General features: G+C 45.9%; 1 protein-coding gene across 1 annotated transcript in view; it reads right to left on the bottom strand.

The window, feature by feature from the left end:
• Positions 1-8,630, bottom strand: part of EP400 (E1A binding protein p400) — a 73,115-nt gene extending 64,485 nt beyond the window's left edge. Inside the window, exon 1 of the mRNA XM_049769270.1 lies at positions 7,295-8,630. Coding sequence (XP_049625227.1) covers positions 7,295-8,599 — 1,305 coding nt within the window. The 5' untranslated portion in view covers positions 8,600-8,630. The remainder of the gene's footprint in view (positions 1-7,294) is intronic.
• Positions 8,631-12,860: the final 4,230 nt, after the last annotated feature.

Raw genomic sequence — 12,860 nt, 5'->3', positions numbered from 1 at the left:
ACTAGAATGACCAAAACAACTTCAAAAAAAAGTTTTGAGAGGGGCCTGAGAGATAGCATAGCGGTAGGGTGTTTGCCTTGCATGAAGCTGATCCCAGATGGTTGGTGGTTCGAATCCGGCATCCCATATGGTCCCCTGTGCCTGTCAGGAGCGATTTCTGAGTGCAGAGCCAGGATCAACCCCTGAGCGCCACTGGGTGTGACCCCAAAACCAAAAAAATAAAATAAAAAAAAATTGAAGAACTCAAGACAATCTGATCTGAAGACCTACTAAAATCCACAGTAGTTAAGATTGTGTATCATTAAGGCTAAAGTGATAACACAATGGGTAGGGCGCCAACCTGGGTTTGATCCCCGGCATCCCATTGGGTCTCCTAAGCCTGCCAGGAGTTATTTCTGAGCACAGAGCCAGGCATAACCTCTAAGCATCACAAGGTGTGGTCCAAACACCAAAAACAACAACAAGGAATAGTGCTTTGGGGGCCAGAGAACTAGTACAGAGGTTGAGGTGTTTGCCTCCCATGCAGCTGACCCTGAGATGATTCTAGTCACTCCATATGGTTCCCCTGGCCCCACCAGCAGCGTTCCCTGAGCACAACCAAGTAAGGCACAAATACAAATGTAAAAAGAAAAGAAATAGGCCAGAGAGATAGCATGGAGGTAAGCATTTGCCTTGCATGCAGAAGGATGGTGGTTTGAATCCCAGCATCCCACTTGGTCCCCCTGACCCTGCCAGAAGTGATTTCTGAGCGTAGAGCCAGAAGTAACCCCTGAGTGCTGCCAGATGTGACCCAAAAACAAAACAAAACAAAACAAAACAAAACAAAAAAAGAAAAGAAATGAAACAGAGGACTGAGCAATAACACATCAGGTAAGGCATTTGCCTTGCATGAGGCTGACTCAAATTTTTTATCCCCATATCCCAGATGGTCGTGCCCCCCCCCCCAGCCTGCCAAGAGTAATTTCTGAGCCAGAAGTAATCCCTGAGCACCACTGGATGTGGCCCCAAACAAACAAAAGTGAATTTCTAGTACTTGGCAAGTGCCAAAATCTGAAAATAACCTAAGTGGTCAAAAACAAATGACTAAGCTGAATATCACACCCTACACCCTCTGACAGAATGGACAAAAAGGCCCAGTTCCTTGCCAACAAACAAATAATATAAACAGCTAAATCCTCTCAGATGAGATTGAACTACAGGGCTGAAAGCTCTGGGGCTTTGTTTTCTTTCTTTTTTCCTTTTATTTGGGGGTGGGGTGGGGTGGGACACACCCAGTGACGCTCAGGGGTTATTCCTGGCCATGTGCTCAGAAATCACTCCTGGCTTGGGGGACCATATGGGACGCCAGGGGATTGAACCGCCAGGGGATTGAACTGCGATCCATCCTAGGTTAGTGTGTGCAAGGCAAACACCCTACCACTTGCACCACCGCTCCAGCACCTTTTTTTCCTGAAAAGGATTAGACCGAAATGCCACCTCCCCCTGACATAATAAAAGATAAAAGCATGCAATTTGCTGCTACACGGATAGATTTTTGTTTGTTTCTGGGTTTTTTTTTTTTTTTTTTTTTTGGTGCTCAAAATGACTCCTGGCAGGCTCGGGAAACCATGAGATGCCAGGGATAGAATCTGGGTCGGCTTCCACAAGGCAAATGCCACTGTGCTACTGTTCTAGCCCAAGTGTAGATCTTGACTGTGTCAAAGAACAATTGCAATCAATTGTGGGTTATAAGGAAGCAAAGTAGGGCTGGAGCTATATATAGTACAGAGCAGAGTGCTTGCCTAGCACTTAGCTGAGTTCCATCCTTGGCACCCCATGTGGTTCCCTGAACAATGCCAGGAGTGATCCCTAAACAGAGAGCCAGGATAAGCCCTGAGTACCCCTAAGAGTGGGCCAAAAACAAAAGTACAAAGAATTAAGAACAGAATTAAAATTCTATATTAGAGTATATCAAAATTTTACTCTATGAATTGGGGGCCGGAGAGAGAGCATGGAGGTAAGGCGTTTGCCTTTCATGCAGAAGGTCATTGGTTTGAATCCTGGCATCTCATATGGTCCCCCAAGCCTGCCAGGAGCGATTTCTGAGTATGGAGCCAGGAGTAACCCCTGAGCACTGCCAGGTGTGACCCAAAAACAAACAAAAATTTTTTTTTACTCTATGAGAGATTATCAAGAGAAGAAAAAGATAAACCACAAAGAAAAATATTTGCTCCATATCTATCTGAGAGAAAATACTTTATACTCAGATGAGGCAACAGTAAAGCAAAGGATTTAATGGAAACAATGGATGAAGGACATATACAGACACTTTCCTCTTAAAGTAAGTCCAATGCCCCAACTGGCACACAGGACAAAATGGCCCACACCTTCAGTCTCTACGAACAAATGGAAACCACCCCATCCACATTAGTGACCGCAATGAAGTGCAACAAGTAGTGCTGGACAGGCGGGAACATCATCGATCCCTTCACTGCTCCTAGCATGCAAAGGGGTCCAGCCACTGGAAAACTCTTAAAGCATCTTTTACAGACCACCAGAGCCAGACCAGTACTCTAGAGCCAGAATGGTAGCACAGCGAGTGAGGTACTTACCTTGAATGCTGCTGACCTGGGTTTGACTGCCAGCATCCTGGATGGGTCTTCCCCGAGTACAGCAGGGTAAGCCCATCCCCCTCCAAAATAAAGCAAAGCTGAACACCCACCCTACGTATCTACCCAAACAGCACCAACATCCATATTCATACAAAAGCTCTATCCACACACCCACAGAAGCTTCATTCCTCAGAACCCCAACTGAAACAACTCAAGGGTCCTCCAAAGGATTAAGGAACATTCCTTTTCTCCATTCAGAAATGGACCCCAGACCAGACCTCCTCACAGGTAACCGCCACAACACAGCTGAGGGTTAAATGCACAATGCTGAGTCAAAGCAAGCCAGCTGGAAAGGCAACACACTTAGTCCCAATTCCACGTATATTTCATTTTGGAAAAGTTCATCACAGAGATGGAGAAAGAAGATTAAGAGAAGGGTGAGTTTGGTCACAAAGGGCATTCTGGGGATGTTAAAGTTGCTGTTTCTCAATTGTGGTTACAAAACACAAACCCTTTGGTTTTTGGAGTCATACTCAATGGTCCTGGGGATTACACCTGGCTCTGCACTCAGTAATCCCTCCTGTTGGGGTTTAGGAGATCATATGAAGTTTTGGGGATTGAATCAAGGCCAGCTGTGTGTAAGGAAAGCCACTTACCCATCTATACTATAACTCTAGCCCTATGTGGTTACAAAATTCTATGCACCGATGAAACTCACAGAATGACTAAAACAAAAAAGAATGAATTTAATGAATGAGCAGGAGAGCAGTTAATTTCACTGAATTAAACTGCAGAAAGATGGGGCAGTTTAGCCCACATCCAGAGGTCCTTAGGTATTACTCTCAGTTTAGTGCTTGGGGTTGCTTCTGCTGGTGCTCAGGGAACCATAGGGTGCTTGGGATCAAATCAGGCCACTTGCATGTTCTCTTTGGCCCCATGAAATAACCTTGATTTGATCCCCAACATCCCACCTGGCACCCCAGCACCACCAGGAGTGATCTCTGAGCACAGAGCCAGGAGTAAGTCCTTAGCATGCCAATGTGGCCCCAAAACCAAAAAAAATAAAATAAAATAAAGTAACCAAGACTTTCCAACAAATGCTGAATTAGACAAAGGATGTTTACATACCTTGCAGTATCTTCTCCAAATCACTTTATCATTTACAAAAGGAAAACAAACAATCTCCCAGTGGAATATTCTGGTTGACAGTATCTTTACCACAGCGTCCCAAGTCTGGAGCATCAGGGACAGAGCAAACCATGTCATGGCCTCAAGCCGGGACACAAGGATTTGCTCGCTTTGGTAGCATTTCTATCAAAGATTCATGACCCAGTTCGGATACAAGGAAACAGAAGACAATTACATGTGTAAGGACATTCTACAGAGCTCACAGGCTGGAGAGTGCATTGGCATGCACTGAGCTCAACATGGTACTAAAGGGCCTCCTAAGCTAACCCCCAAACACACAAAACATGCTCGAAAACTACTGGTCTGCACTCAAGCATATGAAAGCCATGAGGGGGCTGAAGAGCAAATCCAGAGTCAGGTCCTGATGGGTAAGGGAACTAAAGCATGAGGGTGATCCCAGACTGAGAGAGGATAATCCTGAAGGAGAGAACTTGAGATAGGACTTGAGTGTGAACTGTGGCTTAATGTTTTTTTATATTCCTGTACAAGCTCCTAATTTGATCATTCTACTGGATCTAGTGAGGTAACACTTTTTATGCCTTCAAAACATTTTGAGTTAAAAAGTAAGCGATATGTTGTCTGCAATTTACTCTCAATTAGTTCACAAGGGAAAACTGTGTATGTGTGTGTATGTGTGTGTGTAATTAGAGAAAGAGAGAATGAAACAATGTAAATGGGGCAAAAATTAGTGAACTTGGGTAAGGTAAAAGATATAAAGGGCAATTCTAAAACTTTTATATACTTTTGAAATTATAGAAAAAATGAAGTGCCATCCCCCAAACCAAAAAAAAAAAATCACCACAGACTGTTTTAGACCCAGCATAATCTACTTCCAAAAAGGAACAGAATTTAGTCTATAATCGAAGATTGTGTAATTGATGTAATTTTCAAAAATTAAAATTCATCCGTTTGCTGCAATGAGCATCCAGTTAGAAGCAGGAGGTCCTGGAGGCCCAGAGTGGCTTCACTCCAGGGCTCCTTCTAACTACCAAAAATAGCAAGTCACCATTGGCTTACATCTTTTCTTTTCCTTGTTCTGTTTGCACTATTCTCAAAAATACAGATAGAAGACACAAGAAAGAACCAACATTTAAAACACAGCACACAGGAATCCTGCGAATACATTCAACAGAACTTTTAAATATCAGAGGACATGCATGCTACAGCTAGGACTGCATTACAGGTCAATATAGACAAACAATGATGCATTAAAAATTGTGTTGTCATTCATTCATGCAATTTAAGTTCATCACTTTATATGCAGGAAGACTTTTACTGTTTTAAAAATAAGGAATGGGCTCTGGAAAAAAATGCCAAAGAGCAATAGTAAATTGAAGGTTAAAATATCTGAATGAAGGAGAAGTTTGGGATGAGACTACATTTGAGAACCATCGAAAAGTACCTGAAATGGTTGCTGCTGGGATGAAAAAGCAGCAGAAACATTTGGTGGAAGCTGGGTTGCTATAGCAACAGGAGTACCAGTCTGCCCATCCTTTCCTGTCACAACCTTTACCTGAGAGAAAATATTTTGAGAAAAAAAGGCAACATAATTTTAAGACTGCTCAAAATGTTGTTAGAATTTTACTGCTGATCGTTCACTGATAACTGATCATTTAAAATGGAACACTTTTCCACCAGATCTTGTGCAAGGACAAGGCACTGACCTGGAACTTAACCACCTAACTCAACTGCAGAGTGTGCCAGAACTCCAGTTCGTCACTTCTTCAGATACTGCCATGAGAAATATTAAAAATGGGAATGGCAGATGCATTTAACGTGCCGAAGCCTAATGACCTTTCTTCCTACTATATGTAGGTCACAATGGCCTTTTTCAAAGGGAACTTATGAAAGGAACTGATCACAGTCTTTATAGGCACAGGTTTTGGAGAGGAAGGTGGGAAAGGGGGCCTGAACCCACGGACAACACAGGTGTATAAAGAGAATTAAAAGTCACTGTTTCATGGCAACAAAGGAGAAATCCTCTAAAATATTCCTAGGCACATTTTGGGATAGAGGGGAACTCATCCTGGAAAGTTGTTAAAGAAAACACAAAATGGCAAAGCCACACAGACACTGTAAATATCAGGGAGGACTGCTTGGGCAGAGACCAGCGTTTTTGTTCTCCTAAGGTTGTCGTTTTTTCAGAAGAGCTGACTGAACTGCATTACAGAACACAGTAAGCTGCACCAACACCGAGCACACCACACAACATAGAGGCACATAGCACAGGGCATCACAGTGTGACTCCCTCCGCAGCTGGGCGAACAGGCTCGGAGAGACACAGATCCAAGGCTCCTGGAACTATCATGGTACTGAGAAATCTAGTTGAGGGATTTAAGTACCCATTCCAGGCAGCCCCCAAACCTCACTATCTTTAAAAAAAAAATCCTATTTTAAAGATCATTTAAGAGGTTATCTGGGGAAAAAAAAGAGATAGGTAACTGTAAAACTATGAGTTTAAAACATGATCACCAGTATAAGATAACCTAGAAAAATATAAAAACATGGATTTTGGTCACAGTAGTATTTTTATCGTGAATATATACCAGATAAATTTATCTAGTGACTGGTAAACAGGACTGGTATACCATTAAAGGCTACAAAGCCCTTGTTCAGAAACCATAGAGAGAGCATCTTGGCTCGGCTCTCAGAGAGGTGACATCTGGAAAACCAGCTCCAAGGCACAAAAAATGTGGTTTTTGCAGGCCCTTCAGTATCAGCACCCAGACCTGTGGGAAGGGGGGTCATAGCTGAAGACCTGGCTCACAGAGAAAATATGAGAGGTGGTGCTAGAGAAAGATGTCCTTGCAACGATGCGCATCCTCTGCCAAGTTGTGAGAATGGAGACCTGCTTCATTTAGAATCGAGGGGTGGGTGGGGGTGGGGAGAGAACACTTAATAACATGGGACCAGCCAGGGGAATTCTTTATTTCTATTCTGCATCTGAGAAACCCTAGAGCAGCCAACCGAGGCTATCGTTTAATTAATGATGAAAGAAAACGCCAGGAAGAGTCCTAGGAAGACTCTTTATGATGAGTTAATAGAAATTTTATCAGCTAATTTTGGTCACAGTTTCCAATTTTTAAAAATGCTTCGATAATTTTTTTCCATCTCCCCTAATTCTTGTAGACTCGCTAGTGTTGAATCAATGCTTTCTCACATCTCGATGTGAGTATATGCATATTTTTCAGGTGTATTAAACAAAAAAACCCTTCAAAAAGAGAAAGGAAAAAAAAGCCCTGTTCTAAACAGAAGCACATGCTTCTAAATCAGCATTCCTCACAGCTCTTTCAGGACCTTCCTCCCAGCTGTTCCTCCCACCTGGAACAGCTCTTCCCCTTCCATGAAGGAAAAGAGCAAAGTACATCTTCAATTATATTCCCGAATCAAATCTTTATGAAGCCACATCCAGGTTATAACCACCACAGGCTGGCAGATTGTTTTTACTAACTGCTGCCTAGACTCAGATCTATGGAACATAGGCCTCACTCTAGGTCTCAGCTGCTGCTGCTCACCTCATCATTGATAACCTCAGCCTTTTCTTCCTCTTCCTCCTCCTCCTCCTCTTCCTCCTCCAGGTCCAAATCATTCTGCCTAAGATAAGCTTGTAGCGGGGCATAATGCTTCTTCTTGAATGCTAAGAAATCCATCATGTTTCCTTGCAGGTGTTGCAGGAAGAAGAGTTCGATCAGGTACTCCTTGAAGGCCTCCCTGAGCGCCTCCATCTCCTTGTGGTGATAGTCCAGGCACTGCTTCCTCATCTGAGCCAGCTCCTGAGAGGCTGGGGGAATCTCCTCTAGTTTCTTGGGAGCTTTTCTCACGCCAGCATTCCCCGCAGACGTGGGAGGGAGATTACAGAGGCCCGGAGGCACTGTGGTCCGGGAAGGGCTCGTGGGGGGCGGTGGGGACGTCATCCCAAATGCAGCAGCGCCCCCGACCCCAGAGAGCAGAGGTCTGGTCAGCGCGGGCCCCTGCAGCACCTGCTGTTGCTGAATCAGCTGCCCCTGGATGATGCTGCTGATCTGAGGGGGCAGGCTGGCGGTGGTGATGTGGCTGGGGCTGGCCAGGGGCTGCAGGCCGGCCCCACCCCCGGCCGCAGGGCTCTGGGGTCCCAGATGATGGACGGTTCCTCCGGACTGCGCATGGGGCTGGGAGAGCCTCCGCTCCCTGACCGCCATCGAAGTCCCCGTGTGCTGCAGCTGGACTTGGGCTCCCTGGGACACCTGGGCCCGGCCCGAGCCCTCCTGAAACACAAAGTGCCCGCCGCCAGAGGGACTCAGACTGATCTGTCTCACCAGCACACTGGCATCCACAAAGCCCCCGGTCGGGCTGCTGCTGCACAGGCCCAGGCCGGGGCCCGGAGCCCCAGCCCGAACGCTCGGAAGGCCTGACCCGGGCCCAGGAGCGGCCTGTGTGGGGCTCTGGGTCTGCACCTGCTGGGGCAGTGGTGAGGTGACCTGAATGTACGACGGTGATCCATGCTCAAAGCGCTTCTGCTGCCCGCTGAACTGAAACCCAGGCGAGGTGGGGTTGGGAAGAGGCAAGGGGGTGAGAGCAATCTGGGGGTTTCCGCCCACGACGGGGCCAACATTCTGAAGGGTGATATTCACATTCTGCCCAGGCACAGGGCTCCTGTTCATCAGCTGCTGGACTTGGTACGTGGGGGATTGGGGTGCGGAGGGGCTCGCTGACGGCGCGAAAGGTGTGGCAGGGGACTGGGGTGGCATTGGATGGGCCTGCTGTTCTTCCTCACTGCCCGCGAAGGTCCTGGCCCTCTGCAGCTGATGAGGGACATTCTGAGGGCCGTTGCCATGGTGCATTATCGCCCCCCTTTTTAATCCAACTTAAATGTTCTCCTGAAAAATCAAAGTTAAGATAAAGTTACTGAAAGGTAAACACCAGGCTTTTGATCACCACTTACTGTGCTCAAGAGGTCCTCAGCAGGAACGTTTCCCCAGTGGCACTGCTTCAAATACAGTTGGTGAACACCACTAAGTCAGGCAAGAACAGACCAGGAGCTATCTCCTCAGAAGAGAAAGGAAGAGTGAACAGCTCTTCAGGGCCACCACTGTGGCTGGGAGAACAGAGCCTGGCCAAAGGATTCAGCGAGTGCAAAGCAAGCAAGCTCATGTCACTGCCTCAAGACAGATTGGGGCCGCGGCACTGGAACACCTGTGCTGCATTTCTGCCCAGAAGCTCAACTGACGGCCAGCCTGTTTGGGTCGCTTAGAAGCTACTGTTTGCGTCTGTTAGAGCTGAGCCACGGCACCAGAGGGCGCCTGTGAACAAGGCCGATGCAGACAGGCATCTGTCTCCAGAACAGAACTTCACATCCCTCATCTGCCTGCAGTTCTCAGAAACACCTGGCTACACGTGTATAGCTGCAGAAATCCTGTGTAAATCAAGTGACCCTCCGCCCTATCACATGGCAGACTCTGCTCCCAGGGATGAGCACAGGCATGCGTAAGATAGTATGGCCTCTGGGTAAGGAAGCAGGTGAAGAGCAGTAGGGATAAGCCAGAAGCGAGAGCACAGAAGGTAGGGTGTCTGCCTTGCAGGAGACAGACCCAAGTTCGACTCCCAGCCTCCCTTATGGTCCCCCGAGCCTGCCAGCAATAACTCTTGAGTGCCAATGAGAGAAAAGAAAAACTTCTCAACAAAGACTCAGACACTGAGGCAAGAGAGCTCGCCACAAGCTGGGTGCAGGCTGTGAGCGAAGGTCTAGATCTGAACCCTGGGCACTACATAGCCCCCTGAGTACTGAGCCAGGAGCAGCCCCAGAGAATCACTGGGCACGGCCAAGAAACAAAAAAGAAACACGACTCAATTCTAATATGAAGCTGTGATTGAGATCAATTCATTCATTCACTCTCTAGCCCAATGATCTAAGCTCAGGAAGCAGAGCTGGGTCCCAACTTGGATAGGACACAACTCCACACACAAAGTCTCCACAGCTTACACAGTAGCTTAGATGCCAAACAGGACACACTCAACAGCAGATGTCATCCCCCAAACACACACACACCCCATGGCTGACAAGGACACACTCAACAGATGTCATCCCCCAAACACACACACACACACACACACACACACACACACACACACACACACACACACACCATGGCTGACAAGCTCTGAGAGAGGGGAAGAAGGCACCAGCACATGAGAACCCACTGCTTTCTTTGGGACCACCTCGCCACCCTGGGAAGTATGCATGCTCCACACAGACTTTGAGCCTGTCCCACCAGGAGAGATCCCTGAGCACCACTGGGTGTGGCTCAAAAACCAAAAATAAAATAAATGGCAGTCCATTTGAAGTTGGGCATGTGCCCTCAGTGAGAAATAAATTTGACAACCTACAATGAGGAAAATAAATAAATTAATTAAAGCTAACTTAGCATGGCACAGAATCCTATCTATTCTATTCCACTGCTTGGGAACAAATACAGAGCCTCAAACACAGGAAGCGTGTGTTTGAGCCTCAGTTTGGACCCAGAAATTGTTTTTTGTTCATCAACTTCATAACAAAAGAACTTTCAGGGGCCGGAGTATATATAGCACAGCGGAATGGGCGTTTGCCTTGCATGCAACTGACCTGGGTTCCATCCCCAGCACCCTATAGGGTCCCCAAAGCCTACCAAGAATGATGTCCGAGTGCAAAGCCATTAGTAACCCCTGAACACGCTGGGTGTACCCCTCCCTCAAAATATAGAACTTTCGGGGCCGGCGAGGTGGCGCTAGAGGTAAGGTGTCTGCCTTGCAAGCGCTAGCCAAGGAAAGAACCATGGTTCGATCCCCCGGTTGTCCCATATGGTCCCCCCAAGCCAGGGGCAATTTCTGAGCGTGTAGCCAGGAGTAACCCCTGAGCATCTAATGGGTGTGGCCCCCCCCAAAAAAATAGAACTTTCAGTGAACCAGCATTCATTACTAGAGAATCTGCTGTACAGATAAATATATGAAACATTCCCCACTATAGGTCCTGGTGAAATACAAGTATAACAGAATGTTCCCACAGACTCAGCTCTGGTAAAATACGGGGATCTGTGGACCATTATTCATTCTCATAGTCTAGGCCTAGTGAGATATACACATTCATGGCATGTTAAAACAGCCCAAGGCTTGTTAAAAACATCAATGAGAGGCCAGGGCAATAGTACAGCAGTAGGGCGTTTGCCTTGCATGTGGCTGACCCAGGACAGACCTGGGTTCGATCCCTGATGTCCCATATGGTCTCCCAAGTCATGAGCGATTTCTAAGCGCAGAGCCAGGAGGAACCCAAGTGTCACCGGGTATGGCCCATAAACCAAAAAACAAACAAAAAGAAAAACAAAACAAAAACCATATCAATGAGGAATATGCCATACTCCAGACCCTGGAGAACCACATGCAGAGATAAAACATCTGCAATCCAAGCCTTTCCAAAATATGTAAGTTCAAAGATAAAATAGTCCCAGCCCACAACTTGATTGAAATGCACATCTATATGAAATCAAGAGCGCTGTAATTGCATAAGCAGACCCAAACAATAGAGGCACCTCGCTCTGGTCCACTCTAGTAGTTCTCTGGGGCAGCGACAGCTGACATGGAATCCAGATATCTGAACAATCCACTCCGGCTTGTCCCCAAGCACACAATCAGCTGAGTAAGGAGAGCAATGGGTCGGCAGGAATACAGACTCCTACTAAAGGGAAAATGCTATTTCCCAGATATCCTCAACCCTATTATAAGGGAATTCATGCAGAAAAGTAGGAAAACAGTCAGACACCTAGGATTATATATTCAGGGTTATTCCCTTCATGCCCAGAATATCCATCAAAGATAAGAAGATCAGGAAGAACAACAGACAAAATAAGATAAAATAAAGAGAAATGTTCTGCTGACACGCAACTGAAGCGTGATAAAGTTGTTTAAATTCTCAATAAAATATTGATCAAAATACAGCATTTCTATAAGCTAACATTCCAAGTTTCACACTAACAGTAAAACCAAAGCGGAAAAACTTACAGAACAGCAAAGTTAATACTTACTAAAACTCTGGAGGAAATTCAGTATCTGAAAAGATAGATGATGGATTAAAGATACAATTTTAACATGTTGTGAACTTAGAAGTAAATCATCAAAACCAAAAGCCAAACACCTTGGGAAGAATATTCAAAGTAATCATGACTAAGACTATTACCAGTACTATAAAAAGCAGGCATGCAAAGGGATGGAACAGTGAAATCCCAATAGAAGAATGAATTAAGAACAAGAAGACTGTTGATAAAAGGTAAAAATACCTACTTAACCACATAGTGAAAGGCTCCAACCAGATCACACCTTGAAGGGAGTTGAGGTGGGGTGGGGAGGGGAGGTAGAGCAGAAATCTCACTGAGCTCAGAGGCAATGACCAAACAGACCAAACAGAAAGGAACCACTGTACTCTGTTATTTCTTCTGCACACTGTTATTTTTTGACCAAGTAATCCCACCTCCAAAAATATCTAAGGAAATATCACATCTTTTTTAAAATGGCACATAAAATATTCACCACTGAATAATATAGTAAAAGTAGAAAGAATTATGACGTGAACAAAGCAGGCTACTAATTGCTCAACTACTATTTTAAAAATACAAATTAGGGGCCGGAGAGATACCATGGAGGTAGGGTGTTTGCCTTGTATGCAGAAGGACAGTGGTTCGAATCCTGACATCCCATATGGTCCCCTGAGCCTGCAAGCAGTGATTTCTGAGCGTAGAGCCAGAAGTTACCCCTGAATGCTGCTGGATGTAACCCCCACCCCCCCCCAAAAAAACAAACAAATTAAGCTTTTCTGTTCTGAAGGCTAGCTTTTGCCAGCATGGAGTTTGGGGAAGCCCAGACAGAAGGCCTTCTCCCTCTCCTCTCTTCTTCCTCCCGGACTCAGGATCATCCTGGGTGCCTGCCCAGGGGGCCAGGACTGGGGGCTGTCACTTGCAACTTTTTTTCTCACCAGGCTCCATTTTCAAAACCCGCAGGCTGCATGGAGTATAGATTAATAGGATTTCCTATGATTGATGTATCTTTTGCATATGCAAAATGTGTATCTTGTATTCTGCC

This window comes from Suncus etruscus, chromosome 2, assembly GCF_024139225.1.
Source record: "Suncus etruscus isolate mSunEtr1 chromosome 2, mSunEtr1.pri.cur, whole genome shotgun sequence".
NCBI classification, from domain to species: Eukaryota; Metazoa; Chordata; class Mammalia; order Eulipotyphla; family Soricidae; genus Suncus; species Suncus etruscus.
This window is presented reverse-complemented; position numbering and strand designations above follow the sequence as displayed.